Source organism: Trachypithecus francoisi, unplaced genomic scaffold (genome assembly GCF_009764315.1).
Source record: "Trachypithecus francoisi isolate TF-2019V2 unplaced genomic scaffold, Tfra_2.0 Lachesis_group1, whole genome shotgun sequence".
NCBI classification, from domain to species: domain Eukaryota; kingdom Metazoa; phylum Chordata; class Mammalia; order Primates; family Cercopithecidae; genus Trachypithecus; species Trachypithecus francoisi.
Genome location: NW_022681454.1, coordinates 2,129,456 through 2,150,775, shown reverse-complemented (window position 1 = coordinate 2,150,775; position 21,320 = coordinate 2,129,456). Strand labels below are relative to the sequence as shown.

Genomic DNA, 21,320 nt, shown 5'->3' with positions numbered 1-21,320 from the left:
GACACACACGTGTATCCACACACCTATGCACACACATCCATACACACTGATGCCAGCAGCCTCTAGTGCCGCACAGTGTTCTCATGGTGTCCTGAAATCCAGGCATCCCGCTCACTTCCACAGTTTCTGCAGGTAAATTATAGCTTCTCCCAGGATATGAGCAGCTTGTGCTAGTTTTGGCAGGAACTGAAAGCCAAATGGTGCTCCTGCCTCTAAGATACTGCAAGTCTAGAAAAGTTGATTCAAGGCTGGGTGCAGTGGCTCACACCTGTAATCCCAGCACTGGGGAGGCCGAGTCGGGTGGATCACTTGAGCTCAGGAGTTTGTGACCAACATATGTGTTGCCTGGGCAACATAGTGAAACCTGTCTCTACAGAAAAAAAAAAAAAAAAGCCATGGTGGTGCACACCTGTAGTCCCAGCTAATCAGGAGGCTGAAGTGGGAGGACCACCTGAGCCTGGGAGGTCAGGGCTGCAGTGAGCCATGATCACATCACTGCACTCCAGCCTGGACGACAGGGTAAGACCTTGCCTCAAAAAAAGAAAAAGTCGATTCACTTTCAACCCTTGTGGAACTGATGAAGGAAGTTGCCATGTGAGGAGCTGAGGTCTTTGTCTGTTGCTGACTGAGTCCTTCCGAAAGCTGGACACAGACACTTTTACTCAGGAAAACAGTTACCCGCTAGTCGTCTCTCTATTATCAGCCATTGGCTGTCACGAGGAAATGCTCTCACAGCAAAATGCAAAGCAACTCATGTGGAATATTGGGCACTCCATGGTCTGTGTTTTGTGAACGTAATTTGTTCTTCCAGGAGTAACGTGAAAGGCTGTGGATGGCGTCTGGAAGGGACGGGTGCAGACTCAATGTGGCCGGGCATCTCTGCCTGAAGCAGCAGGCATGAAACTCGATCACTGGGAGGCACACGGTGCCCCTAGAGTGAGCCGAGATCGCACCACTGCACTCCAGCCTGGGCGAGAGCGAGATTCTGTCTAACAACAACCACAAAGATTCATCTGGCCACCCCAGGGGTCTGCCCAGGTGCGCTGGGCCCCAGGACAGTCCCCATTCACCACCCACAGTCCCTGTGATAGAGAAATGGCATTTGTTCGTGTCTCTCGGTCCAGACCCGAAAAAGACCAGAGAGGTCGGGCTCAGAGCAGGAGGCCAGTGGCCAGTGTTCACAGGCCTTTGTGCCATGGCTCAGCTGTCCTGTCTCTTCTGATGCAGGCCCTTTATGAAAAGGCCTTCCTGGGTTTCAGAACGTGTCAGTGCTGTGATGGTCCCTCCCCTGGGCCTTCTCGAGGCGGGTCTGCATGAGGCCACCATGCGCCCACACTCTTAGGATGAGTCCTCAAAGCAGTTCAGCAGGGCTGGGGGCATCCGTTGCAAGGAAGCTGCTCCTGCAGGCCCCAGACAGGGCAACACAGTGAGGCTCTTCTGGAACATTCTCCTACTGGTGCAGTGATCTCAGTGAGGCTCTTCTGGAACCTTCTCCTACTGGTGCAGTGATCTCAGTGAGGCCATCCAGATGCAGAACACAGCAGCGCTGTGGCCATCCCCTCTCAGGAACAGGGATATGCGTTGCACCAGAAGTCCACTCCCTTCCGGAACACAACAGGATCCAAGGTCCTGCATGCCTCCACCCCACACGGAGATGACAGACGTCCTTCTTCTTTCACCCGTGCCCCATTTCCCAATTAGAAGCGCGGTCATGTCTCAGTGGCTGCGAGAATGATGTGTAAGTGACTGACAACTACACCTATTCTTAGGTTCCTGCCACACCAGCAGCTCAGAATTTCACAATGTAATTTCAAGAAGTGTGAAAACTGCTTCTGCTAAATCTGGAAAAAGTTACAAGTGCCTTTTCTGAGGTTTCTGCCCATTTGAAAAGTAAGTTCTCTTGGGAGACAAGGACTTCTGCCCGAGGCCTTGAAGTTAGTTTAAGACAAGCTTGCTGGTGCTGACCGCCTGGGGCTCTCTCACCCCTCTGACTTCTGGAAGGGCAGTGTCCACGGCCACTGGCCAGAGGTTGCACATAAAGCACAGGCCCACCTCCCGCTCCCTGGGGGCAGCCTGCTGGAGGGTGTGAGCACCACTGTACCGCTATCTGGGCCCACGTAGTGTCCTGTGGATGTACACCCAGGAGGATGTACACTTGGCCGTCAGGGACACAGGCCCAAGCTACAATAGCTCAGACTCCAGAAGGCAGATTTTTCTCCCATCATGAGAAGTCCCGATAACAGTGGTTGCTTTGTTTCAGAGGCTCAGAGCAGCAGTACCGAAGTCCCTCTGGCTCCCTGGCCATTCCCTCCTGGTGCTATGATGGAGGTTGCTGCTCTAGCCATCACACCTTCCAGGCAAAAGGAGAAAGTAGTAGTGGTCAGAAGAGCATCTGCCCCTGGCAGCCCTTTACAGTCAGCCCTTTAAAGAGCCTTCCCTTTTAGGAGCTTTCCTGGAGTCTTTTTCCATCCCACTCCTCACCTCCCTCCCTGCTAAGGGGGGAAAAAAAAAAGCCTCCTTGGAAGCTGGAGGGAATGCAGTCCTGGGCCACCCTGCCTGAGAGAGAGCCTGGGAAATGTCCTTTGTAGCTGAGGACACAGCCCCACCTCCACCCCACCCAGCAACAAAGGGACCAACGTGAAGAAAGAGAGGAAGGGCGGATTGGGGCACGTTACCGGAAATCTCTGTTGCAAAGTCCACATCCCCTGCGGAAAGTGCCAGCATGGCCCACCTGTACTCTGGGGCTTGAAGGCTGCCCCTCATCCCAGCTAGGGCTCTCCATCATATGCCTGTGACTATTGCCCGGCGAGGGCTCCCTTGTAGCCCAGCTCCCTAGGGCCCTGGGCCCGCTGTGCCCCTGTCTGTGCCGGCCAAGGACAGGCAGCAGGGTCGAAGATAGGACGTGACTCCTGCCCATGAAGGCTCGACCCAGGAGACAGAGCCAAGGTCACACAGAGGACACAGCGTGTGGGACCCCTTGGCACCCCATCCTTCCCAGCAGCTCATCCTGTGAGTCTCCCACACCGCACATCCCCTCCCGAGGGCACAGGGTGAGCTGCCCGTGTCCACCCCACATGAGAGGCTGGCAGTGGGTCTGGGGGCAGCAGGCCTCAGCAGAGATCTCGCATCACCAAGATTTGAGGCGTCATCTGCCCAAGGTGTGTATCACCCATCTCCAAGGAGCATGTGGAGCCGCAGCGCCCTGGCTGAATCCAGCCCTGGCCGGGTCTGTGCCCCGCGTGGTGCGGGCCCTTAAGAGCTGATCGCCCAGAGCCATGATCCGTCCACCTTGTGCACACTTGAACTTGCACTTCAATCTGTAAGCCCTGCCCCAGGGACCTGCCCCCGGCAGTGCATTTCACCGGAATCTCCTCTCACTCGGGTCCCCCCTGCTCTCCCTGCTGACGCCCTGGGAGGGGCACTGAGGGGCTCCATGAAGGAGGCTGGGGAAGGGTGGGGCTTGGCTGGGGCCTGGCTGGGGCTGGCTGGACGCTCACCAGAGTGAGGCAGGAGCCAGGAATGAGTACCCCGCCTCTCCAAGAAGCCTTGAGGGCACAGGAACCCATGATGTTGTTCATGAGACTCAGCCCATGTCAGGCCCCACAACAGTTCGCGAAGGGCTGTTTTCCATCCCTGCCCAGACTTCAGAACGCGAACTGCTCAGCCCCACGGGACCAACCTGGGTGGGCGGACACGGGGCGCCCAGCCCCTCCTGCTGGGTGTGCCACCTGCTTCCTTGCAGCAGACCAGAGTCACTTCCTTCCAGCCTGTCTCCCTATCACCCCTTCTCCCAACTCCCCAGCGCTGTCCTGGTGACGGGTGACCTCAGGCAGTGGTGCCCATGGGCTGGGTCCTCCCCATGCCTCACGGAGCCACATCCTCTTGGGCCCCCATGCCAGAACCACCTTTCAGAAACCTTGCGGATGGGCCCCCGCCTCTGCATGCACCCCTGAGCCCCCACCCCACAGTCCTGGCCTCCCAAGGTGACCCCCTCCCTCCCTGCCAGGCTGGTGGCCCAGATCCATGATGAGCTGCTGTTTGAAGTGGAAGATCCGCAGATCCCGGAGTGTGCAGGTAGCCTGGGGCATCCCTGAGTGTGCAGGTAGCCCTGGGGCATCCCGGAGTGTGCAGGTAGCCTGGGGCATCCCGGAGTGTGCAGGTAGTCCTGGGGCATCCCGGAGTGTGCAGGTAGCCCTGGGGCATCCCGGAGTGTGCAGGTAGCCCTGGGGCAACACAGCGTTGCTTGGTCTTCATGAACAGCTAAGAGGAGGCTCCATGCTCCATGGGCACAGCCCAGGAAAGCCCCCCGGCTGCTGCCCCACCTCATGTTGCTGTGTCACCTGGGTCCTGGCAGGCAGAGGGGCCAGCCTGGGTTTGGGGGCCCTTGAAAGGCCCAAGTGGGCTCCGCCCCTGAGAGCGCCAGGTGTTCCAGCTGACGGGAGCTCCGGAGAGCAGCTGCAGACACCCAAGGCTGCTTTGTCTGAGGCCCGAGGCCTCTATGTCTTGGGGATCTAGAAAGATGGGGAGTGGGCACTGGGGCCAGCTATGGAGCGGGCAGCAGGTGTTCTTGTGGGGGTGTTGGAGTCACTGAGGCCCCGCAGGCTCAGCACAGACTTCAGGCCTGGGTCCCATCCTGTCCCACAGGCCACCCCTCTCTGCTGAGCCCATAGATGAGTGAGCTCAGGCAGAGTCACCCCCAGCGGTCAGGCCAAGGGGTTCTTTCTGTCTCCCTTGGGAGGGCCAGGACCTCCCCACAACACCCAGCCACTGGTCCCATGGAGGCTCCCATTCTGGCCTCACGGGAGAGGTGAGGGCAGGTGCCCACGGGGACCTGTGCCCCCAGTTCTCCAGGCCAGGTCTGTAAATGGCCAGGGCATCTTCATGCGTTGGGAGAAGAGGCACGGGAGCATCAGGGCTGGAAGCTTCGGGCACCAACTCTCGAGTGGTGGTCACCATGCCCTCCTAGCCCCACCCTCTCCAGGTCTTACCCTTAGGGATGTGAGGCTTCCATCCCTGGTGCCCACCCAGCCCACTCCAGCCTAAAGCAGGGCTCTGCCACTTGAAAACTATGTCCAGCCACTCATTTGAAAACACACCCATCTTACGTGACCATTTAACAAGTATAACGTGTGCTCAGCTGTAGGTTAAAAAAGGAAAGAAAACATTCCCAAACGGCCTTGTTCCCGGGAGCAGCTTCCTCCAGCTGGCCTGGCAGCTCCTGAGGCAGGCTGCAGCCTGTGCACTGCTCTCTCAAGAGCACTCAGGGCCAGGGACTGCAGGGCCTGGGGAACCGGGGGTTGGGCAGGGCCTGCACCATCCCTGAAGGGCTGGGGGTCAGATCATGTCTCCCAGGCGGCGTGTAGCGCCCAGCATCTCTGCCCTGCCTGCCCTTCCGAGGCCCCACAGGGAGCACTCCAACTGAGTGCCAGCTCAGCCCCACACTTGCTGCCCCTCTCTGAGCAGCAGTTGCTTGGGATCACGCACTCAGTCAGCAGCACCACCCCACCAGGCACAGAGGAGGGGCCAGTTCTCTGCACACTTGGGGTAGCCCCAGCCAGCATGAGGAACAATGGTCCAGCTTGGACTGCATGGGCTCTCCAGCCTTGTCCCCATAAGAAGGTCCCCAGGGCGGCCCAGGTCCTTCTGCAGGGCTCCCCACCGTGCACATGGGCCATATGCCCACCTGCTGGCTGACAGCTCCCTGCAGACAGTGACCGGCTCCTGCACAGAAGACACTGAGGGCCACAGAGCTCAGGTGGCCACTGGCCTTGGCTCAGGACACGCCAGGGAGGCCCTGGCTCTGCTGGGGCCAGCAGGGCTGGAAATGGAGGTGGTGCCCACCACAACTTAGGGCTCCTGCCACCATCTTTGCATTGCGGTGTCACACAGCACAAAAGGACTGAACGAATGTTTATCCAGGGGCTCAGGGATTCAGAGCGAGCCCTCAGAAAGCCTGAGCTTGCGGGTCCTGCCCCTGCCCCCACCCCCTGCCCAGGCCTTCCTTTTCTCAGGGCTCTGAGCCCCACTGCTGCATGGTGATCCAGGCCTCCACAACGGGGCCCGTCTGCCCGTGGTACAAAGCCACTGTCTCCTCCAACTTCACCCGGTAGTAGTGGGGATTGGGGGTTCTTGTGTGCCTGGTGGCTCTGGCTGGTGGGGCTCCCTGTGCCTCCCCCTCCTCCCAGCCCCAGAGGCTCTGGAACAGAGCTGGCATGACGCCTGCCCCACCCCACGGCCCCCAGCCGGGGTGAGCTGAGCCGGAGGGGTAGGGGTGAGGGCCAGTGCAGCGTGGCGGGCCAGGCCAGGAGGAGGGGCTGCAGCGAGGGCCAAGGGGCCTGCGAGAGGCATCCTGGACTGTAGACGGGGTCGGGGGAGCTGGACCCAGCCTCAGGGGCCGGGCACTCGGGCTGCTTGTGGGCATTAAGGTCCCACAGCTGGTTTGGGTGACCGAGTGGATACAGGAAAAACAAGGGGGCTCGGGGGTCAGGGCAGAACTTGGGCCTGGAAGTTCTCTTGTCTTCGGCTCCCAGGCCCCAAGGCCAAGGGACCAGCAGGGCCTCCTCTCTCTCCCGCACTCTAGCTCTCGTCAGGAGGACCATGGAGTCCTTGGAACAGGTGCAGGCATTGGAGCTGCAGCTTCAGGTGAGGGGACACCCAACCCTGCCCAGTCTCACGGAGCCCAGGGTGAGGGGAGGCCAGCACCCCCAGGGCAGAAGAGCCAGGCCAAAGGGTGCAGCCCCAGCCCTGAGATGGCCCTGGCCCGGAGATGGCCACTCCACAGCAGGCACAGAAGTGGAGGCTGGACGGTCCCTGAAGCTGGGAAGCCCCACCCGACTCTGCTCACTTCAGTGAACAGGGACAGCAGCCGGGGCTGGACCCCTCCTTCCCTGTCAAGAGCTGTGGAGGCTTGGTCCACTCAGGGTCAGGGACCCCGGGGAGGGCTCTCCTGGCCTCTAGGAACCACCGATCCTTTCGGGGGCAGGACCCTGAGGGGCAAGCACACCCAGGACACACCCACCCGTCCAAGGGCACCTTGTCTGCCAGCCGCAGCCTACCCACTGGCACAGAGGCCCTGGCAGGTGGGGGAACCTCCGCCAAGATCGAGGTGTCGTGACTGGGAGGTGGATGTGGCAAACGCCTGTTACTGGGCGAGTGTGGTGAGTGTGCACGTGGATGCACACGTGTGGGTGTGGCTGTCTGATCACGTGTCTGGATGTGTGCACCTGTGTGCTGTAGGCCCTGTCCCCCTGTGTGGGGTCTGGGAGGTGGCTGGGGATGGCTGGCCCAGGCCTCGGGCTCACCTCTGGCTGCCATCTGCAGGTACCCCTCAAGGTTAGCCTGAGTGCCGGCCGCTCATGGGGACACCTGCTGCCACTGCAGGAGGCCTGGGGCCCTCCACTAGGCCCATGTCGCACTGAGTCTCCCAGCAACAGCCTGGCTACCCCCGGGTCCCGTGTCAGCAGCCACCCCCCGCCCCCGCATTTTTCGCCTTCATTTTGTCTGTAGCCCCAGGCAACAGTGGGAGGAGAGAACTGGTTTCCAACAGTCCATTGTGTGGCCTTCCCCAAGGTCACCAGCTCTGTGTGCCCCAGGACGCATTAACCCTTTGGGGCTGGGGTGGCCTGTCATCCCCTGGAGTAAATGCCTGTGCAAAGCTTCTCTTTATCCTTGTCTGAGTGAATTCTTCCTGTGCATGGGAAATGTCTCGTCCACAACCCCCAGCCACTTGGCCGGGGCAGGGCTGAGTGCCCCAAAATGCGAGTGACCCAGGCTGGTTCTGGGCCAGACACTCCAGAGAGGGTAGGCACTCCTGGCTCTCTCCCCCATGGATTCCAGGGGAAGGGCTCCCTCGTGGCTCAGCAGCTGCTCACCCCTGGCAGGTGTCCAAGAAGCCACCAGCTCTGACGCCCTGTGGTGTCCCCCCACTGCTGGCTCCCTTTGTTTTAGGAAGCCATGGCCCAGGGCGTGCACCATCCTCCCAGGCCAGCCCAGCGTGCAGCCCTGTACTGAGACGGAGAGAACGCAGTCTCCCCGCAGGCACTGAGGCCCCTGGAGCTTGTGTTCCTGACTGATGCGTCAGGAGGACCAGAGGGGCCCCTCTATGAGAAGGCCTGCCCACCCACTGGAGGCCTCCGCCATGGACCTGTGGGCATCTGGGGTCACATGCTGTCAGGCCACAAGGTCTCTCCCATGAGCCTTCTGCAGGCTGGTGACCAGTGGCTGCAAACAGGCTGGCTCCCGCCAGACAGCCAGTGCTCCAAGCAGCCCCTCCAGACTCTTCCCATCCCATGTGCCCCTCTGCCTTCCCTCATGCACAGTGGCCTTGCTTGCCAGCCCAGCAGGACACCTGTGACTCGCCTCCACCTCACAGCAGGCTGCGACAGAGGCACCAACACGATTCCCCCTTTGCATGTGGGGAAACTGAGGCACCAAAAGGTCACAGGGCTCAAAACTGCACCAGCCAGGATTTCAGCTGCATCCTCACCCTGTACCATGGCTCCCTGTCTCTGTGGTGGCCCCTGGAAATGTGCTCCTGGGGTCCTGCTTTCAGGCCACCCCCGCCCCGGGTGCCTCAGCCCCTCCCATGTACTTCCTTACCAAGGTCTGGGTCCGGGCTCCAAGAGCATCCCTTAAAGTGGGGCACAGGGCCCCCTGCACCCTTCAGGGTTGTCACCTCTGTGGGTGCCACCCACAGAGCGGCCAGCACTCAGGCTCACCATCAAGGTGCTGGCTGCACGTGGGGATACCTGGTGCCACTGCAGGAGGCCAGCCAGGGGTGAGTGTATGGGGTGCAGATGGCGCTGTGGATTTGAGCAGTGGCCTCCCCCACCACACCATGTGTACTACCCTGCCCTCTTTCAAATGGCGGCTGTGTCACACGCGCGGCTTGCCTGTGCCCACTGAACATGGGTCATCTTTTCTGGGTGACCTGGGTCATCACAATAAACTGGCCAGGACCTCGCTGCTGTGGTCTGCGGGTGCTGGAAGTCTGTTCCTTCTTCCCTTCAATTATGCAGCATTTGCCTGACACCATGTGTGGTGCTGGGGAGGCAGGGACAGCTGGGTCCAGATCACAGTCCTGCTGCTATGCCACGTCAGCCTCGCCCCCTTCGTGCTTCCTGCCCCTTGAGGGGAGCCAGGTGCCCATCCTGTGACTCAAGGAAGCATTTGGTTTCTCCCCAGGAAGAGGACACCCACTCTGGCCGAGACAGCCTGGTTTTCTCCTGGCATCAAAAACATTTTCACCGCCTCCCATGTGTGTGGGTCCTGGGTGACCGGGCCTGCCCCCAGTGTGGTGGGACGTCCCAGTGATCCAGGGAGCTGCCTGTAACCACTGCTGGGTCCTCCCGCCGGCGCGGTGCTGCCCGTGCCTCCATTCCCTGGGCAGCACTCTGAGCCCCACCAGGCCCCGCCAGGCCCTGATGTACCCACTGCACCCAGGCCTCCATCCTGCCGCAGTTTCAGTGGGATGTCCCACATGGGCTTTGCTGTTCGTTACCTGAGCCCAGGCCAAGGCTGCCTAGCCCTCCAGGCTAAGGGGCAACCCTGCCCCTGCCCTTGGAAAGATACTCGCAGCTTGGGCTTTCTCCAGGGTCCTGGCTGGAGGGCCTGGCAGCACGGGTTGGGAAGGTGGAGAAGGCAGAAGCCGAGCCAAGGAAATCCCTACCAGGAAAGCGGCCCAGGGGACTGGGCTGTGGAGCTGAGGGACCCCTAGACTCCAGGAGTCCCTCTGCCAACAAGACTGGCATCCTGACAGGGATCTGCCAGGGCAGGGGTCTGTGTCCACCCCATGTCTGTCTACAAGACCCCCCCCCAACACCCTGCTCCCCACCACAGCCCTGAGCTGCAACACCCTCGGCCTGGACCCCAGACCTGGCATCCTCCCTCAGAGACACTGGGGGTCCACCCCCATCCTGGTGGGCTCTAATGCCCACTCACCTCACACCCTCCCTCAGCACCACTGTTCCTCCAAGGGGCCAGGTGGGCAGGCAGGTGCTGGGGCTGCCAGGGCAAGGATGGACATAACCATGGGAACTGGGAACCTCAGACCCAGGAGGACAGGGTGGCAGGGCCTGGTGGGCCTGGCCAGGAGTCCCGCTGGGGTGGCAAGGATGGTGTGGGGGCAGGGGCTGGGCGCCAAGCTCTCTGCCAGGAGTTAGAGTGCCCAGGGCCAAGCACAGAGCTGGGGGAGGGCAGACCCCAGGAGCTGCTCAGGGGGATCCCGGGCCTGAGAGTGAATGGGCAGAGCCCACCCAGCTGGGTGCCTGCTGGGGGAGGGGCCTCAGCCCATGGGGCCACCAAGCCCCTCTGCCCTGCCTCCCAGATTACACTCTCTCCAGGGGGCAGTGCTGGCTGCAGGGCAGCCTGGCCAGGTGTAGGCGAGCCAAGGTGAGGAAAGGGGGTGGCCAGGGGAGAAGGGGGAGGCGGCGGGGGCCAAACTGGGCCGCCAAGGGTGGGGGCCCACATCCCTGAAAGCCAGCCCTGCCACACAGTGGGCAGGAAGCGCCTCAAGAGACCACGGGAGCCAGGTGCCTTCAACTCTGGTTTTATTGAAAAAACAGCAGCATTGGGGGCCATCCGGGGGAGGGGCGCACACCCACCCCGGGCCCCCGCAGCCCCTCTCCTCAGAACGCGCTCGCCCCCACCCTGGGGGCTGTTTTGGCACATCTGGGGCCTCAGAACAATCTGCCCCCGCCGTGGGCTCACAGTACAGTTTCGGGAACAAACAGCAGCGGGTGAACCCCACCCGCTGCACTCCCCAAGCCTGGCCTCCCTGGACCTGCCCTGGAGCTGCCCAGGCCCTCCACCGAGGCCCTGCCCCACTGAGGAGCAAGAGGGGCCAGGGAGGCTCTGCCGGGGGCCGGGGGCCCAGCAGGGAATCGGTGGGTAGGACCTGCTTCCCTGGGCACTGCCAGCCCACCACCGCCGGGTACCTGCACAGCCACATATATGCAAGTACACACACAGGCACTCACACACGTGCATGCTCATGCAACACACATATACACTACATGTACAGCTCACATGTACATCCATACACGTGCATGCCCACACATACACCAGCACACGCAAGGACTCACACGCATACACAAGTACACATACACCATATGCATATGTACACATGCATCCATTCATACACATGTGCCCCTCAGAGTAGTACACAGGAACATGTGCATCACACATGTATATGTGCTCATGCATACACATGGACACTCATACACGTGCATGCTCATGCATACCCGACACACATGTACACTCACACATGCACACACACCCACACACGTATATCATACACGTGCTCACGCAGGTACACAAGAACTCATGCACATGTACACCTGTACACACGTGTACACTCATGCACACACACACACGCTCACACGTGTACATGCTTATGCATACACAACACGCACTCATACACATGCACATGCTCACACATGCACACCTATACACATGCACACATGTTCACGCTACACATATCAAGAACCCACTTGCACACACACACACGCTCAAACACGTGCACATGCACACACACAGGTACACCCCTCCTTTAAAATGGCTAATTATTGCTGTTTTAAAAAAAAATACATCCAACAATGGTATGTCCGGCTCGCCCTCCTTCACCCCGCTGTGGCCCCAGGAGGCATCATGCCACCATTGGAAGCACAGCAGCCGTGGCGCCGAGGAGTAAGCGGATCCCAGGGTCTGCCAAGTCTGGAACTCAAACCCCAAGTGTCAGCTCTGTGGCCATCAGCCCAGGCACATAGGCCTGTGGCCAAACAGAAACTGCTTCCAAACAGACACAAGCAAGTCAGCAGGCAATACAGGGTGCGCAGCTGCAGCGCCAGCTCATGGGGGACGGCAGTGGGCTCCCTCGGCGCAGGGGCAACTGTTCCACCGTCCCTTGGGCACTGACAAGAAGGTGGCCCCACGAGGGCCCACACAGCCCCTTGCCTGGCGGGGCAATCACCTTTGGCCCCCACAAATCCCAGGCACCAGCAGAGCCCAGGAAACCAAGTTCCCGGCCTCAGGCCACAGGCACAGCCCTGGGTGCGCCGGGGCAGGTGGGCCTCTCAGAGGGGAGCCAGGTCCTCATGGCCCAGAGAGCTTCCTCAGCACCTGCCACACAGCCAGGAAGCTCAGGGCGTCCCCAGCCCGTCCCCTCTAGGGCCTGCAACCTTCTGCCATCTTCTCTGAGAAGGACACCCAGAGCAGGAGAGGGGTGGCCCCAGGGCCTCGTGGCCCCAGGCCTGCTCTCCACAGGGCCTCCCAGACCCAGCCTTCCCCCAGGGCCAGCCATCCACCCCTCAGGCCAGACTAACTCAGCCCTCGGTCCCTCCCTCTGGGGGCAGCTTCTCAGCTGCTGCCTGGCCCCAAGGCATGGCACCAGCCGGAAGCAAGGCTGGGCATGGGGCGGAGGAAGTAGGGGGAGACGCCACCATGGCTGCGGGGCTCAACTCCCTACACTCAGGAGCCCTTCTGGGGGCCAGACCAAATGGCAGCTTCAGCACAAGCAGGCCTCCCACCTGCCAGGTCTGCAGCGGCTCACACCTGGGTGGTGGCAGCCGCACGGGGCCACCCCACCCCCAGTACAGCAAGACTCATGGCTCTGGGCAGTGCAGGGCATCCCAAGGCGCCTCAGCCCTCAGCTGCCCGGAGCCTCTCGTCAGGTCTGCACTGCTCGTCCAGCGAGGATGTCCTCCTTCGCCCAGCTCTGGCCCCGGGCACTGCCAGCCCCTCCCGCCTTACGCTCTCCCCACTGCAGAGGCTTCCAAACACACAGAAATTCCAGGAGCCCCAGGCCCCTAAGCAGTGCCGGGCCCCGGGCTGGCTTTCCCTGGGCCTCGCCACACAGAGTCTGAGTGGTGGGTGCCCATAGGGAGCGGGCAGGGGGCCAGCACTTGGGGAAGCCGCACCAGCCACATGACAGCAGGGCCCAGGAGGGCGCTTCAGAGGTAGAAGAAGTTACATCAGTTTCTACAAACATATAAAATTCACGTCAGTGCACATGTGCAGAGCAGTGAGATCCCAGGCTGGAGGGACAAGGCGGCCCAGGGCAGGCCCACCCACCAGGGCACCTGGCCTCCAGCCTGGGGGGAGGACACATCTGCCCCCCAGTGGCCTTCAAGGGCCCCACTGAGCTGCACATTGGCCTGGAGAGGGCTCCGGACAGCTCCGCCCCAGCCTGGCAGGCACACCAGTGCCGCTGCTCACCTCAGGGGCGGCAGGGTTCCGCACACAACTACCCCGCACACCCTTCCTGCCATCTCTACCAAGTCCTGGCAGCAACAAAGAAAGGCCAAGCGTCCCACCACCCACAGGGCAGTGCAGCCGGGGAAGCGGTCACTCAGGGGCGCAGGTGCCACCAGAATGGGAGAGGGCCACACTGCCCAGGACTCTCAGAACCCCCAGGAGGGGGATCTGTTATGAACCCAGCTCAGGTCAGTATCAACGAGACATCAACGAGACACTGGCAGTCCCTGGGCCTCCAGGCCCTGCCCTGGCGTTGGTGGGCTCCAACAGCCAGCCCCAAGCGCCCTTAACCCCAGGAGCCCAAGGCTCCAAAGGCACAGGACCAAGGGAAGCTGGCGGCACCCCGACATGACACTCCCAAGACCTGACACCACCTGGCCCGCCCTGCCCCTCCTGCCCCCAGCCAAACCCAAACCAAACCAAAAGAGGAAAAAGGCACAACTGTTTGTTTCCATTTTGCTAAAACACTTTACGTCTGTCTGTATATTCCAGATTAACAAAATCTGAGCTGCAAGAAAATAGGGTGCCGATTTCTGTACAGTCTACAAAACTCCCATCCCCGAGCAGGGACCGGGCACCTCCAGGGAGGAATGTACAGGGGAGTGGGGTCTGTACAGTGCTCTGCACACCTCAATTGCTAACGGGACAAAAGGCCCTCGGACGCGGGGCTTCTCCGTCCCCTCGCTCACTTCTGAAGCCTCGTGAGGAGCATCCCTCAGTGGCCCTGCACGTGGCCTTGGTGCCTGGGACCCAGTTCCGTGGCCCACCTGCCTGCCACACCCCCTCCCCAATTCCCCACACAAAGGGGTCTGGGCAAGTGTTTCTTCTTCTCCTGCCACCAAAGCCAGGTCCACCTCTAGGCTGGATGTGCGACCTGTGTCACCCTCCTCCTCTGTCTCCCCTTCCAGGCCACCTCCCCACCCAGGGCAGCCCCTGCCTGTGACCTCAGGAAGGAGAGACCAGGAGCATGGCCAGCGGGAGCCGAGGTGGCCAACCCTCTTCCCAGCCCAAGGCAGCGCCCTGCCCCTCCTCCCAGAGGCTGCAGACTCCCTTGCCCCCCACCCTGCCCACCCTGCAGGCCAGGGCTGGGAGGTGTGCTCCACGGTGGGAAATGACGCCCCGTCAGGGTTTCCCTCCAGGTCTCCAACAGCAAAACGCTCCACCCACGCGGCCACCCACCCCCATCACACTGGGCCAGAAACTGTGTCTTACGGTACAAACTACCGTTTTGTCCCAAGAATGAAAGTCATGCAGAGTGCTATTCTGTCTAAATAACTTATTAGAAAATGGGTTGGTTTCAGGCTGGGAGGAGCTGTGGGCTGGGCGCTGTTGGCAGCAGCCTGGGCTGGTAAGATTCACAGGGTGGACCGTCAGCCAGAGGCAGGAGGTCCCCAGGGAAATCTGGGAGAAGCCACCGTGATCCAGTGGGCACTGGGGAGAGGGGTCCCATGGACCCCCCACCCCGGCGGTGCCATGGACGCCATGGGAGCCACCCAGGTGATGACACCAGCCAGCCCAGCCCAGGCAGGGGAGGGGCCGGAGCCAGAGGAAAGGAGGGCATCAGAGCAAAGCAGGCGTGGACAGAGCCGGGCGGCGCAGGGCAGACCAGGCCCTCCAGGGGGTGGGGGCAGGGACAGGCCCTCCCATGGCCAGCTCGGGGCCAGGGACAGGGGTGCTCACCGGCCCGGGTCTCCGGGCAGGGCGGCAGGGCGGGGCTGTGTGCATGCGGCATGCTCAGCCGGGCCACACCCTCGGCATGCGCGGAGCAAAGCAGCGCCATGGCCAGCTCGGGCCTCCACGGGCAGTGGCGCTGGGGCCGCAGGCGGGGCCGGAGCCTGGCCCCGGGCTCTGTTGCAAGGTTCTGTGCTTGGTGAGCGAGGCTGGGCCTTCCCCAGTGGCGGCAGGCAGGGTGGTCCAAGATGCCACTCTCCATGTGGCAAGCCGCCCGGGCAGGTGGGGAAGGGCGAGGGGCTGTGGTGACAAACAACCCACCCCCACCAGTGTCGCGGAAGAGCAACAGCCCCGCACCCCCCAGAACCAGCCAGACAACCGCAGGATGTTGAAAAGGGAAAACCCAACCCAAACGCCAGGTGAGCGTCTGAAAGCAGAGGCCGCGCCGGGCGGCGGGCAGGCGGGCACAGGCGGACAGGGCGGCCGGGGTGGCGGGCGGGTGAGTGCTGGCGGTCACTCCTCGCGCAGCTGCAGGCGGTAGCGGTGGTAACGGACCTGGAAGAAGAGGCGCTCGGCCAGCGAGAGGGTCATGCCAGGCAGCACGTAGTGGTCACTGGCGCCCATGTGTCTGAAGCCCAGCGACTCGTAGAGCTTGTGGGCGGCCACCTTGACGGCCGTCGTGCCCAGCACCACCGCGGAGTAGTTGTGCACCACGGCGAACTCCAGCACCTTCCGGCCCAGCGCCTTGGCGATGCCCTTGCCGCGGAAACGCGAGTCCACAGACATCCGCAGCAGCTCCACCGTGTTGTCCTCCTCGTGAGCCCGTGCAGCCACAATGCCCACCACGTTGCCATCCAGCACGGCCACCCAGAAGCAGGAGCCTGCAGGGGACAGGGTGGTCAGGGACACCCAGTGAGGAAGGCTGGGGAGACCCCTCCATCTCTGGGGTGAGACAGGGCCAGGGGCTGGTAGGGGTCCCCTCCAGCCAGACACCAAGTCAGGGCAGTGGGACACCCAGTCCCGGCAGCCCCCCAGTCCCAGCTCTGCCAGAGCCAAGGGAGGGGCAGCCACTATTCAGGACAAGCAGGTAGAGCCCCCCTCTAGAGCTCCTTAAGTGGAGAAAGCCAGCCCAACACCTGCTACCCAATAGCCCAACAGCCAGGACCCACTCAAGCCTGGAGGCTGCGCTGCTCAGAGTGGTGGTCAAAGGCCCGAGTCCGTCCTCTGAGACCAACAGCTGGGGCAGGCTTTGCCCAGTCAGGCCCCTGCCCTGCCCAGCTACTCCAGACCCAAATGCCTCGATGGCCTGGGCCACCCTGAACAGGCCATGGTGCAGCCAAACTGCTGTGGCTCCTGGCTACCCAGGTTCACCCGGGCCATCACGGCCAACTCCAGCACCCACACCAGAGGGCAGCGAGGGGCAGCGGTCAGCAAAGTGCGTCCAGAAGGCTCCCTGCAGCCCAGGGCAGCTTTCCCATAAATCCAAGTGGGGGATGGCGGGCGGCCCCTCTGGTCCCAGCCTCTCCTGGCAGTAAGCCAAGTGACCAGGCCACCAGCCCATCCACAGCACGGCCCAATTCCCACCTCAAGTCAGGCATGAAGCCAGGAGGTGGCGGTCGTCGGGGAGGGGAACCGGCAGGGGAGAAGAGGTGCAGGGACAGGTGGGGGCAGTTGTGGGAGGGAACCTGCAGGCACAGGCTACAGGGGAAGCCTGGCCGCCTCCAGCAGCCAAAGGCAGAGGTGGCACCCAGAGACCTCTCTGAAGACGAAGGGGTTGGCCAGTGGAGGACCACACAGGCTGCCTGTGGCCCCTCTGGCCTCCTCAAGGAGGCTCTGCACCTGCCCCCAGCCCCAGGAAGCCCTCCCATCCCTCCCCATTGCCCCTCTGCGCAGCCACCAGCCAGCTGGCTCCATGAGGGGGACCTCCGTCTCCTTCAGTGCTGGATGCTGAGGCCTGGCAGGCGGTTAAGGGGGTACTGAGGGCCCTTCAAGGAGAAGTAGCCCAGGGGGAGCCACCGGGCACTGCTGCCAGTGCCACGGCCCCGAGCAGCTCAACCCTCCAAGCTCTGTGCAGCTCCAGGGTTCCCAGGAGGACAGCTCCTTCTCGGTCCCCTGTCCTGGAGCCCCTGGGGTCTCCCACGCCCAACTCCCCCATCTCCCTACCCACACAACACCTCCACCTCTAAGGAGGAGGTCCTGGACCAGTACCCCTCCCACCAGCTGGCCTGCCCACCACCCAGGGGTTCTGCCTCTACCTACCCATGCAAGACCAGACAGAGGTCAAGCCCATCCCAGGAATAACAACCCCCAGCACCATGTGGCCCTGGGCACACCTCACTCCTCCCAAGACTCGGTTTGCCCATGTGCACAAGCAGCTCCCAGGTATCCAGCATGGACCATCAGCAGCTATCCACCCTCTGCCCTTATGGGGTGTTCCTGCAGCCCTGCCAGCTACCCCTCCACTCCCTCACACCAGGGAGGCCACAGCCCAGAGGGAGAAGGCCATGCCCCGCATGCCCACCAGAGCCCCTTTGTTGCTGTGGCCTGTGCTTCCTCATGGCCCATTTCCCCTCCCAAGCAGAGGTTGGCCAGGGCTCAGGGTTGCTCAGATGCTCTGTTTGGGTTTAGGAAAGGGTCAAGGAGAGCAGCAGGTGCCAAGGCTGTGGGGCAGGGGTAGAGCATGGCAGCCAGCGATGCTGGAGCCGCTGCCCCTCCCCTGACACTGACCAGGATCCTGACAGACCCTGCCCAACCCTTTGGGTCCCTTCTGTCCCTCTCATTGGCCTACAGACCCTCCAGGACTGGAGAGAGCCTCCTACCCCAGAGGGCAGAGTCCTTGCCCCTGGGGCACCTCGCATGGGGGAACCGGTGTGGCTCAGCGGCTGGGGGCCAGCCCAGGGTGGAGAGCAACCCCCAGCCCCGCTAGAGCCCAGTCCCAGCCCCTCCAGTTACAGAAGGCCACAGGGGCTGGGACAAAACCCTCCAGCTAAGTGGCCCAGAGATCAGACCACAAGTGAAGGCCAAGGCTCAAGGTCAGGTCCCCTGCCCCCACCCCATCCTCTGTGCCCCAATAGGGCCCCCAGCCCCTGCCACACAAGTCCCCTCCCCCCAGGGCCCTGGCACTGCAGGCAACCCCAGCACCGCAAGGCACGCCAGATAGGACCCACAGAGCCCAGTGGCCCTTGCCCCACCGCAGCAGACACCAGGGAGACACATCCAGAGCAGGGAATGGTAGAGTCACTGCGTCGCAGGGCCAGCTCAGGTCACTCAGCGGGAGGAGCTGGCCCTGCCTCCCCCAGCCCCGCTGACACTGGAGGCCTCGGTCACCCACAAGGCTCAGGTCACAGGGGCCCCGGCCCCGGCCCACCCACGCTGGCCCTCGCCCAAATCTGCCCCAAGGTTGCTGGAGTGGGTGCACCCGAGGGCTGTCTGGGGCGGAGGGCGGGGAGGGGCAGGAGCGGGACTCACCAGGCGGCTTCATGTAGTACTGCTCGATGTCCGCCATGTCCGTGTGCAGCGCGCACTCCAGGTAGGCACGGATCACCTTGCGGCTGTAGTAGTAGCGCAGGCCCAGCAGTGCGGCCGGCACCAGGCACGTCAGCAGCAGCGAGCGGCTCACGGCGAAGCACAGCGCTGCGGGCAGAGGGCGCGGGTCAGCGGCGCGGCGGGGGGTCCCCAGGCCCTGGGAGACACCGCGCCGGGCCGCGCTCCGGGTGGAGGAGCCGGGGTCATCTCGGGTGCTTTCCACTTCTCCCTATTTCCAAGCTTCCTGCGGTAAAGACAACCACCCCACCCACCCCCACCGTCTGGAACAAGCCTCCAAACACGGCAGGGCACCCTTGGGGTGCCCGGGCTGGGAAGGGCCCTGCCCACGCTGACCTGCTGAAGCCAAGGTGGGCAGATCCTGCCAGGGAGCTGCCCCGCAGACCAGGCCCCGCACGGGGGAGGGAAAGGGGGAAGGGAAGTCCCACGTTCCAGCACGAGGCCCTAGGCCCCTCTCTTCCCAGGGCCCCAGCAAGATCCCTTCCTGGCCAGCGTCCGGGCGCTCTGAGAGCAGGGACAGCGCAGGGAGGCCCCACACTGCTTCCAGCCGCATTTCGGCTGCCATGACCTTGGGGGAGTCGCGTCCTCCCCACCGGGCCTCAAGCTCCTCATCTGTAAAATGGGAGCGAACTCCCTCACCCCGGCAGGAAGCTCTGAGAGGAAGGGCACCCAAAGACCCCACAGGGGCCGCCCTCTGCGACCGCCCCGGCTGTGCCAGGCGCGCGCACCCCCCGCGGCGCCGGCTGTCTTCCCCTCATAAATTAGCACCGAGCGGGAGGCGGCCTCCCCCGCCCGCAGATTATATTTAGGCACTCGCCGGGGCCGAGCCGCGGCGGGCGCTACCTGCCCTGGCACCCGCCCCCACCCAGGATGCCCGGGAGGGGACAGGGGAGGCGGTGGGGGGTGGGAAACTGCGCGGCGGAGACGCAGGTGTGAACCCCGGACCCTCCCCGGCTCTGGCCCGCTCTGGGCCCCGCGCCCATCCCCACGCCCCTGGCCAGCCCTGCCCGGGGCTCGGCGCGGAAGAAAGCGGGGGCTTCCCAGGCTGGTCCCCGGGAGCCGGGCGCGGGGTCCGCGTGGACGCCGGAGCGAGGGAGCCCCGCGCCGGCCCGAGGGACTGCGGCAGCCGGGGGCCCGGCGCACTGACCCGCCAGCAGGGCGTAGAGCAGCTGCGCGCGCGGATGCTGCCGCAGGCCGCGGAAGGCCGTGTTAGGGATGCGCTCCATGATGCCGTCGTAGAAGATGCGGCGCGCCGCCTCCTGCTCGGTCGCACGGAACTCGCGGATGCACAGGCCGCGCCCCCCCGGCGGCCCCGCGCCCCCCGCCCCGCCGCGAGTCTGAGCCACCGGGGCAGGTGGGGGTGCGGGGGGCGCGGCGGCCGGCCCGGGCGCGGCGGGCAGCGGGGGCCACATGGCGCCGGCGGCGGCGAGCAGCGCGTCCTTTTTGGCCCCCGGCAGCGCCTCATGGTCCTCGGCGGCCACGATCTTCGTCTCGCAGACCATGTCGGGAGGCCCACAATGCATGCACCCGGCGGGCGGCGCGGCAGCGGGGACGCGGCCGGGCGGCGGCGGGCACGGCCGGGCCCAGGGCAAGGGCGCGGCGCCCTCGGACCCGCGGCGGCGACGGCGGCGGCGGCGGCGGCAGCAGCAGCGGCGGCGACGGCGGCGGCGGCTCAGGGGCGCGGGGCGGAGGCGGCGGGCGGCCGGGGCGCGCGCAGGGAGCTGCGCCGCATTTTGGAGAAGTATTTATAATGCGGCGGCGCCGGTGCAGTCGCGGCGCCCGCGGCCCGCAGGGTCCTAGCGTCCACTGCATTGGCTGCCGGGGGTCACCATGTGATCGCGGGGGTGGGGGAGACACCGCCCCCGCCCCGCCGAGTGGCTCGCTGGGCGCGACGGGGCGGCCGGGCAGCGCGAGGGGCCGGGCGCGGGCGGGGGTGGCGGCGCAGGCGGGGGCTCCTGGCCCCTTGGGCGCCCGGCGGGGCTCGGGACCCGGCCGCGAAGCGCGTGATGGGCGCCGCCCGCCCAGCCCCCCGCTCCCACGCCGCGCGCCTGGGAGCGCCCAGACCCCGGGCCCGGCCGCCGGCGTCGGCGGCGCCAGGTCCGTCTCCTCCGCGGCCGCCCGGAGCAGTCACGGCAGCGTCTCCCGCTCGGTCTCCTGCCTTTGTCTGAAAGCGACGCCCGCGGTGGACCTGGGGAGGGGGCGCCGCGGCTGCCCCGGCCCGGAGCCCCCGGGAAGCGTCGTCCGGAGCCGCACGGGCCGCCGGAGTGGGGACGTGGAAGGGCGGGGTCTGCGGCCTGGCGTGGCGTCCCCCTGTCCGAGCCCCGCAGTGGGCATGGGGATGCGGGGCCCGCAGGACCCCTCCCGCCCCGGCCGCCGCTCCCCGCGGCCGCGCATGCGCCCCGTGGCCTCGGTGCAGGTGCAGCGGGGGCTCGGCGCGGAGCGGGACCTGCAGACGCCGCAGGCTGGGGCGGAGGAACTCAGGTGCGGGCAGGCGGCCACAGACCCCATTCTCGGTGCTTCGCGAACCTAGCCACCTGCAGTTCTGCGCGGCCTCCCAGCACCACCCCGAGAGCTGCCCGAGCGGAGCTCCCCCGACCTGCGCGGGCGGGACGGGGCCGGGGTCCAGGTCTGGGGTCCCCCAGCCTGCGTTGTGCGGTGGAGTTGGGGCCAGCGGGGCAGCTGAGGTCACCCGGCTGCCAGGAGGAGCTGAGCCTGCCCGTGAACGTAGGAGTGAGGCCGCAGCGCCCTGGTGGGGAGGGGAGGGATGGCTGAACTGGTCCACAGCCCCGACTGCTAGTGAACGGGCCCTGAAGAGAGGACGGGGGGAGGGGGGGGGGGGAAGGGGCGGGAAGTCA

General features: G+C 64.1%; 2 protein-coding genes across 3 annotated transcripts in view; one reads left to right on the top strand and one right to left on the bottom strand.

Moving 5' to 3' along the window:
• POLN (DNA polymerase nu) overlaps positions 1 to 7,656 on the top strand; it is a 165,959-nt gene extending 158,303 nt beyond the window's left edge. For both annotated transcript variants that reach the window (XM_033213480.1, XM_033213481.1), the window contains 3 exons: positions 4,007 to 4,074; positions 6,581 to 6,642; positions 7,321 to 7,656. In XM_033213480.1, the coding sequence (XP_033069371.1) occupies positions 4,007 to 4,074; positions 6,581 to 6,642; positions 7,321 to 7,506 (316 nt within the window). In that variant the 3' untranslated portion in view covers positions 7,507 to 7,656. The remainder of the gene's footprint in view (positions 1 to 4,006; positions 4,075 to 6,580; positions 6,643 to 7,320) is intronic.
• A 2,874-nt stretch (positions 7,657 to 10,530) lies between these two features.
• NAT8L (N-acetyltransferase 8 like) lies at positions 10,531 to 20,075 on the bottom strand. The gene is made up of 3 exons (XM_033213485.1): positions 19,613 to 20,075; positions 18,391 to 18,555; positions 10,531 to 15,803 (listed from the first exon to the last, which is right to left on the bottom strand). The coding sequence occupies exons 1-3, from the start codon at positions 19,986 to 19,988 to the stop codon at positions 15,436 to 15,438; spliced, it is 909 nt and encodes a 302-aa protein (XP_033069376.1). The 5' UTR covers positions 19,989 to 20,075; the 3' UTR covers positions 10,531 to 15,435.
• Positions 20,076 to 21,320: the final 1,245 nt, after the last annotated feature.

Bases quoted from the DNA above. Each gene is read 5' to 3' on its own strand.
- NAT8L (XM_033213485.1), bottom strand. From the start codon at position 19,988: ATGCATTGTGGGCCTCCCGACATGGTCTGCGAGACGAAGATCGTGGCC. The intron at 18,556-19,612 runs GTCAGTGCGCCG...CTCTGCCCGCAG, and splicing joins GCTCTACGCCCTGCTGGCGG to CGCTGTGCTTCGCCGTGAGC. The intron at 15,804-18,390 runs GTGAGTCCCGCT...TGTCCCCTGCAG, and splicing joins GTACTACATGAAGCCGCCTG to GCTCCTGCTTCTGGGTGGCC.